Source organism: Myotis davidii, unplaced genomic scaffold (genome assembly GCF_000327345.1).
Source record: "Myotis davidii unplaced genomic scaffold, ASM32734v1 scaffold1109, whole genome shotgun sequence".
NCBI lineage: Eukaryota > Metazoa > Chordata > Mammalia > Chiroptera > Vespertilionidae > Myotis > Myotis davidii.
This window is the reverse complement of record NW_006300022.1, coordinates 86,157-94,940: the sequence shown is the minus strand read 5'-3', so window position 1 is coordinate 94,940 and position 8,784 is coordinate 86,157. Positions and strand designations below refer to the sequence as shown.

At 36.8% G+C, this 8,784-nt stretch overlaps 1 protein-coding gene across 3 annotated transcripts in view; it reads right to left on the bottom strand.

The window, feature by feature from the left end:
* Positions 1–1,476: 1,476 nt before the first annotated feature.
* The window catches only part of YIPF6 (Yip1 domain family member 6), a 53,516-nt gene continuing 46,208 nt past the window's right edge, over positions 1,477–8,784 (bottom strand). For all 3 annotated transcript variants that reach the window (XM_006776109.2, XM_015572003.1, XM_015572002.1), the window contains 3 exons: positions 5,703–5,828; positions 4,514–4,671; positions 1,477–2,187 (listed from right to left, as the gene is read on the bottom strand). In XM_006776109.2, the coding sequence (XP_006776172.1) occupies positions 2,072–2,187; positions 4,514–4,671; positions 5,703–5,828 (400 nt within the window). In that variant the 3' untranslated portion in view covers positions 1,477–2,071. The remainder of the gene's footprint in view (positions 2,188–4,513; positions 4,672–5,702; positions 5,829–8,784) is intronic.

The window sequence follows — 8,784 nt, the reverse complement described above, 5'->3', positions numbered from 1 at the left end:
CATCTACTATGTATAACCTTCTTCCATATGTACACACACAAATTCCTCACAGAGTTGTGGCCTTAAGAATTTCTCACCAAATATTTAGCCTGAGTAAAATTTGGTAAATATTTAATTTCCTTTTGAGAAGCAGGTTTTTTCTTTAATTTTACATTATAATCACTGAAGCAGAGTATAAAACAACTTTGGAACAGAGATCTTTTTAGTGGCAGTTAGAAAATTTCAGACAATGGATATGGATAATTTAGGACTAATTTCAAAATTAGGTCCAGTTTCAAAATATTGACTTTACCTAACTAAAGCATTGGCTTAGTCCTCGCATATGAGGACTAAGGGAATCTGAAATAAATACAAATATACTAGTATAACCAAAAAAATTTGGCCAAGGCTGGGACAGAGGGGGCCAACTTTGTAATGCTTTTGTAGTTGAATATCATTCTAAGAATCTAACTGTCGAAGTATTGTTCCCCTGGTTAATCTGAGGATGGAGAATATATGTTTTTAAAATCATATATCTCTGTTTAGGTAGTCTTTAAATATAAAATGAATAAATATTTAAATTCTATGCTAAAGAAATAATGTGGAATAAGAAATTCCTAAGTAATTGTATATTTACAATAAATGTTTTCTGCCTGACACCTAGACTTTGTCTATTAAGAGTTCTTCAGTGTGCAATTTATAGAAGGCAGCAGCTCATATTACATTGAAGGAGCCCCATTTAGCTTAGAATCAGTCTGCTCCAGACACTCTACTCCCTGAAAAGCCTTCACATTTGTGTGCATAAATAGCTGAGAATACATGTAAGTGCACATGTCTAAGGAGAGCTAATTTGCTTTACAAATAAAGTCCAGAACCAATAAATTGCTATTCCCCAACCCCGAAATCACATCTAATGAAAAGGTGGCAGCTGTAAAGCCAACTCATCCTACATTACGCTTTAATGTAGGCCGTACCACACAGAATAATGAAGAATTCCTTATAGCTATGCTGTATTCAAACTTCCTCATTCTACCTTTAGGAGAAGGTGCCCACATATACCTTAGGGACCCACCAATCTGTATTTCGGAGGTGTTCTACTTGGATTAATTCAAGCATTGGACCACCAAGAGCTTCAGTCAAAGGAACATTACATGTTGCTAATATCTTAGCTTGCATATTCAGAGCTAGGGTGTATGATTAAAACTAGAGCCAAGCTGGTGTTGCTCAGTGGTTAAGCATCAACCCTATGAACCAGGAGATCAAGGTTCAATTCCTGGTCAGGGCACATGACTGGATTGTGGGCTCGATCCCCACTAGGGGGCATGCAGGATGCAGGCAATCAGTGATTCTCTCTCATCACTGATTTTTTTCTTTCTCCTTCTCCCTTATTCTCTGAAATCAATAAAAACATATTTTTTAAAAAGATTAAAACTAGGTGTCACTGAAGTGCTGTTAAGCAGGGCAATAAGGTGATACAGAAAGACTGAAATAAGCTAATTTTTGTCTTTTGCTTTTATTTAAAGCAACAGGTGCAGAATTTTCTATGATCAAAACCTGAATACAGGTTAATGCATGTTTTCTTCTCCCATATCTATGAACCCCATCTATCATTGTCTTTTTAAACTTAAGAGAGAAATAAAAGAAAATGGGTACAGATTTATTTATTCTAATAAGTCATAAGACAATGTGTTTAAGAGCTACACCTAAACTAGTATTCTCAAAATTGAAAATACAGTTACCAAATCTATTCAACTTGCAGGAGGTATCCATGTGCTTTCCAAGTCATTGGTAGTCACCCAAATGGACCATAGTGTCCGCTACCATGCCTTAAGAAGACATTATACTATGTGTACTATGCACATGTATTTTAAAGAAATAGAGAAAAGTAGATAAAAAGAATAGCCTTTCAAATATCAGTTCCTTACATAAGTCGTGACAGTGCTTATGGCTCCCTTGTAATCTTTTCACATAGCCAGTTACAAAATACCTCTAAAATTAGACAAAATAAAGCCAGAGGCAAAGTTCCATGGGGAATTACATTGTTCAGATGAGCTTTCAATTCACTGGTTTTTAATTTCCATTTCCTGATTTATTAAGGAGTAAAGGTGAGAATCATCCAACTGATGACAAAATAGAATAAGAAAACAGGATAAACGGCAAGGGCTTTGCGGTTTGGAGGCTGGCTGTCAGCAAGAAAAGCTGTAGAGGCTGAAGAAAATAAAACAAAACAAAAAAGAATATTGAATACAATGAGATTGTCATAACTACTAACATTTACTAACTTTAATGTGCTCAGCATAGTCTGGAATAGAGTTATACTAAAAGTACTTATATTTGCAAATCAGAGAAAAAGGCATTCTGCCGCACAGTTTTCCTCACAGCTGAGGGCTGCTTGTTTCAAGTACCAAAGCTTTGAAAGTTTTCAGCATTTCAGATGGAAACCCTTCCAAAAGGGGTCTCTTACTGTTTTCTGAGAAATCATTAAACTGTGCTGAATAGGCTTACAATAATGTGCAAGTTTTTTCGCTACTATGACAAATGGCCTTATACTGCTGGGTCTTTTGAGTAATTGTTCTTATTAAGTTAGCTCTTTTAGATGCCATCCCTCTTGTCCACCAGGAAAAACCTAATTATCAATGATCACCCTGCAAAGAAATCTTTCCTGAACAACCAGCTGGTATCCTGCCAGCTCAGGTAAAACTGCCCACTTCCCTCCCCTTTGTCCCTTCTGTGCCTACACAGATTTCCATCTCCCACCTGAAACACTTTATTGTCTTTAAGTATTTATATGTCTGGCTGATCCACTGGACTGTGAACTCTGAAGATAGAGGCCATGCCTAGCACAGTGCCTAACACTTAATTTGTGCTTTATAAACATTTGCTGAATTAAAGAATGAATGCTTCTAAAATTCTACTTTCTGAACTGCTGTGGGCCTGGATACTGGATAATTAAGCTGTTCAGAACTACATGTATGATAAATTATCAGACTCTAAGTGAGGAAATCTGGGACTTTCCCAAAGGTAAAGCACCCAAGCTTAATATACAGTCTTTGGAATATCAATTCTGGCACTCTCAGATTTTTATTTTTTATCACTTCTTGGCTTTTAACCATGTTCCAAGCAAAGAGATATTACTGCACTTAAAATATTAGGTAGTCTGTTTATCTCATTTAATAAGAGGCCAGGGAACACTTCTAGTGTAAAGTAGAATTTTAAGAGAATTTTAGGAATGCTAAAACAATCAGCACATAGCATTCAATGCCACTGCTATAGATTCTTTCTTCCTAATCTTTAGCAGAATTTTCTATTGAAGCAGGAAAGTACTATATAATGATACTTAACAACTTATACTAGGAGGTAGTAAAGTTCTAAAATGTGGCCGAAACCGGTTTGGCTCAGTGGATAGAGCGTCGGCCTGCGGACTCCGGTCAAGGGCATGTACCTGGGTTGCGGGCGCATCCCCAGTGGGGGATGTGCAGGAGGCAGCTGATCGATGTTTCTCTCTCATTGATGTTTCTAACTCTCTATCTTTCTCCCTTCCTCTCTGTAAAAAATCAATAAAATATATTTAAAATAAAATAAAATGTGATCTGCTTGGGTTTGAAATAGAGAAAAGTTGATTCATCTATTCAGTAATTATATGTCCTAAGGCAAGTTACTTCAACTCTCTGAGTCTGTTCCTCATCTATAAAAATAGGACTACTAACAATAGTTTTTATTTATTAGGGTCGTTGTGAGGGGTAAATGAGATAATACATACAAATCACTTACAATAGTGCTTAATCTATGATTAACAATATGTAAATGCTAGCTATTATTTTTATTTTTATTAATTTGTCAGGAAAAGATCCAGCATTTCTCAAGTCACCTATGCCTCCTATATATACCAGGACTGAGCTAGGTCGACTGTAATCTCCTTTTCCAACCCTATGTAATATTTAAGGATTAGAAAAAAAAAGGTGTAACTCTGCCCGGCTGATGTATCTCAGTGGTTGAGCATTGACCTATGAACCAGGAGGTCACAGTTGGATTCCCAGTCAGGGCACATGCCTGGGTTGTGGGCTTGATTCCCAGTAGCGGGCATGCAGGTGGCAGCCAATCAATTATTCTCTCTCATCACTGCTGTTTCTCTTTCTCTCTCCCTCTCTGAAATCAATAAAAATATATTTTTAAAAAAATGTGACTCCTACATCTTAGAAGTACAGATACCCAACTCAGATAAGATGGATATCATATCTATCAATGCCCATTTAGAAAAGAGGGTTCTATGGACAACATAGGCAAGAATCATATTACTCACATGTTAGTTAGGAGTTACACTGCTTTTTATCTGGTCTTTATCTCTAACACATGCTTTTGTCTGCTCTGCTATTGTAAAGATAAGTACATTCTGACTCTTGTGACAGGCAACCAATCAATGTGTCTCTCTCGCATTGATGTTTCTCTCTCTCTGTTTCTTCCATTCTCGCAAAAATTCTATGGAAAAATATCCTCGGGTTAACAAAACAAAAAAAAAACGTAAGTACATTCTTACCTACTATAGACCAGGCAAACATCATGATCACCACAAAAAGCCGAACTATGAAGTTTATTGGTCCTGGCTTGGCCAAAAGTACCAGCCGGCAAACCAGCAATGCCACTGTCAAGGGAAGTATACAATAACCCAGCACACAGAGGCTCTGAAAAAAAGATCTAAAAAACAGCACACACCCATAAAAATCATAAATATAGTATCATGATAGTTATTACACAGATTTCTACATAATACCTATACCCTAACATTGACTTTATGAGGCTAGGCCTCTGCATTAGCATATGCTTTAATTTTTGTCTCCATACTCTTCCTTCTCTCCTTTTAAACTCCTTAAGAGTCAAACATCTAGGACAGTGGTCGGCAAATTGCGGCTCGCAAGCCACATGCGGTTCTTTGGCCTCTTGAGTGTGGCTCTTCCACAAAATACCACGTGCGGGCACGCATGTACAGTGCAATTGAAACTTTGTGGCCCATGGGCAAAAGCCGGTCTTTTGTGGAAGAGCCACACTCAAGGGGCCAAAGAGCCACATGTGGCTTGCGAGCCGCAGTTTGCTGACCACTGATCTAGGATATCAGATGATCTACTCTAATTCCTAAAGACCTCTTTCTCCCAATGAACCTCTAAGACAGTTCTTAATCTTTTCTAGTTTATAGATCTATTTGAGAGTTTGTTGAAAGCTATGGACCATCTGTTCCCCAAAATGGACATAATCTTCTAACACAAAAAATTCTGCCTATGATTTTAGAGCTGGAGAGACCATTTAAAGCTTATCAAAGGACTCTGGGTAATTTAAGATAATTTAACTCAACCAAGTTATCTCTGTTCAGTGGTTTTAAGAGAACATTCTCTTTATTCCTCATTTATTTTTATTTTTATTTTCAAAAATTACCTACTAGCCCAGCCAGTGAAGCTCACTGGTTGAGCATCAGCCTATGAACCAGGAGGTCTCGGTTCAATTCCTGGTCAGGGTACCTGCCCAGGTTGCGGGCTCAATTCCCAGTAAGGGGCATGCAGGAGGCAGCCAATCAATGATTCTCTCTCATCACTGATGTTCCTCTCTCTCTCTTCCTCTCCCTATCTCTCTGAAATCAATAATAAAAAAAAAATTACCTAACTAGCCAGACTCCCTTAAAAATCTCAGATATGCTACCTAGCGAATAAGAAAGGATGGATTTTAATAATACTCACATGTTTCCTCCAAGAAGTTTTGAGTTGAGGGTGATGGTAACTGCACCAAACCAGATAATGACAAACACTTCTGCAAACTGGGGCCCTCCATCATTTTCACTATCTGCAGAGCCTCTTTGAAGCATTCTGTGACAAAAGAAACATGGCATGAGAATGTCTACTTTTTTACTTAAAGCAATAAAGGCATGGGTTCTCAAAGTTTGAATCAGGGAACTGCCCTACACCTCACCTGAAGATCTGTAAAATGTAGGCTGTGTGAAAGGAAAATTCCAGAAGGATTTGTTAAGCCTCCATTCTTTCCAATTCCAAATGCCTCAGGAGTACAAGGAATATTCCATTTGGCTTTGTTGGAATGTTTAAAAGGATCACCAAAGGCCTTTTTTGGGTAAGCAGAGGTTATAAACTGAAAAGTCAAATGTGGCTCACAGACGTGCTTGAAATGCTTTTAAATTCAAGTTAACATTATTTTAAAATTGAGAGGTTTCACATAAAAATAATGTATTTCTAAAGTTTTTGTTTGTTTGTTTGTTTTGTTAATGTAAGAGAGAAAAGAAGGGGGAAGAGGAAGGGAGATTTGTTGTTCCACTTATCTATGCATTCATTGGTTGATTCTTGTATGTGTCCTCATTGGGGATCGAGCCTGCAAGCTTGGAATATTGGGACAATGCTCTAACCAACCGAACTATATGACCAGGGCCTATTTCTGGGTTTTCTTGAAAAATCAGAAGAGTTTCTAACATGGAGCTGGCATCCTACATGACAACAATCAGGTGCAGTTGGCATAGCAGTAGGTTCCACAAAGGGCTTCCAGTCACCAATTCACAATGCATGCATTCAACTTACTTCTCTAGCCCTTAGACACCTTTGAATTTGTAATCCTTGGGTTAAGGTTTCAGTTCTGACATTTAAAAATGAAAAGTCTATAAACCTATTTAGTTGTTGATTTTTTTAAATAAAAATATACAGATTATTACTAAATGACTGCTTTCAAATTGAGTAGTTGAACAGTCACTTAAATATCCTTTCTTTATCTAAGAATTTTACAGATGTAAACTGTCTTGAATTTTGGACTTAGAACACTTGTACTTGGTGTTCATTTTTTAAGAAAAATAGTAAGTAACATCAAGTTCATGACCTCTTCTTATTATATGGTATAGAGAAGTCACACAGTAAGGCTTGCCCTGCTATGCTGTTTGCCAGTAAAGGCTTTTATATTCTGTGGTCATGCATACTTCATTCTGAGTCCTAACAATCTGAGGCAAAGAATGCCAGCACTCATGATCACGTGTTGCCTGAAATCCCTATTGCTTCATCATGGTATAATAAAAAAAACATGAATTGGCCTGGAAAACAAAAGAGCCAGATACTGATTCTAGTTCTGTTACTAGGTATGTAAACTAGAGAACATTACGATGTCTTGGGGCTCCAGTTTTCTTCTCTGCAAATAAGGAGTTAAATGACATAATCTCTAAGGTTAATCTTTGAAACTAAAAAAAGTATATGCCCAGAGCTTCTAATATAAACCCTCCTATCAACACACTGAATTATTTCCTTGTTATGGTTATTAAAAACATAAAAAACAGCACTTTATGTTATGACCTAAATTAGCATATGCTTGACACATTAAAAAAATGGGTAGAGAAGCCAGTAAGAAACTTGTTGAATTTAGAATCATAAAAGGTTAGGCCTTGAAAGGACCCTTAACCATGTCCTTTTACAGATAAATAAGAGAAAACCCAGAAAGGTTAGGTGGGAAAAGATGTGCAATATTCACAGAGGTAGAGAATGGACAGTCAAAGAAACCTAAGGTAAATCCCAAGTTTAGCACTGATTATGTGATCTTGGTTCATCCTCACTCTCCATGAATCTAAGTTTGTTGAAAAAGGAAAATCACACTCACCTCTTGTTATAAGAGAAGGCAAAATAAGAGAAAGCATTTAAAAGTTTTCTGGGGAAAATCATTATAAAATTTTGGTTACTAATAGCCCAAAGTCACTTTGCTGACAGCAGTCAGGATGAGATTCAAGAACTGAATCGAGAATAAATCCCTTTGGTCATGTAATATTAATCTTTTAATATGCTATCTTTTATTTAGTGTTATTGCCCTGATTGTCATGAGTGAAACTGGCCTGTAGATTTGTGTGTACCTGTGGGCACATATGTGCTTTATGTCCTCATCCATTTTAAGGTGATTTTACTAGCTTCACTCTCAGAGAGTGACCTTGCTCCAGTGTCATTGGGGTTCCTTTCGGTGGCCACCTAGAGGTTGATTTCAATAAAATTGATTTTTTAAACATAAATATTGGACTTTAAAAAAAAAAAAAAAAAAAAAAAAAGAACTGAATCGTAATACATTATTTTTTCCACTCTACCAATTGTTATAGTCCCCTCTCCAATGGAACTTTGCTCTCCTTCTCCCTGAGGCTCCCTGTATATAAAATGCATATGGACAGCATCACACTTGGAAATGTGATCTTGCTCTGAACTCTACCACTTCTCTGTAATAAATTCTCATACATATCTTAGTAAGATTTAAAAAGAATTACATTTGCAAATAAATAGTGCTTAAACCTATAGATATTTAATACACTTAATGATAGGGAAGTGTACACAAATAAATATTTGTTGATCAGAATACCTAAAACAGGCTAAGAAGTCATTGGTAAATGGAGATAGACATAATTTTTACATTTTTTATTCCATCACTCTTTGAACTGATCTGGTAAGCTACCTGACTTTTTAATTTATTTATTTTTATTTTATTTTGTGCTACCTGACTTTTTAGATTTTTTTTTTCAGTTAACAATGCCTGAGTTAGGATGGGAACTTTATTTTATTTATTTTTTTAATTTCTTTATTGATTAAAGTATTACATACGTGTCCTCATCCCCCCATTACCCCCCCAACCACCACTACTCATGCCCTCACCCCACCGTTGTCTGTGTCCATTGGTTAGGCTTATATGCATGCACACAAGTCCTTCGGTTGATCTCTGCCCCTTACCCCCACCCTCCCCTACCTTTCCTCTGAGGTTTGACAGTCTGATTGATGTTTCTCTGTCTCTGGATCTGTTTTTGTTTTA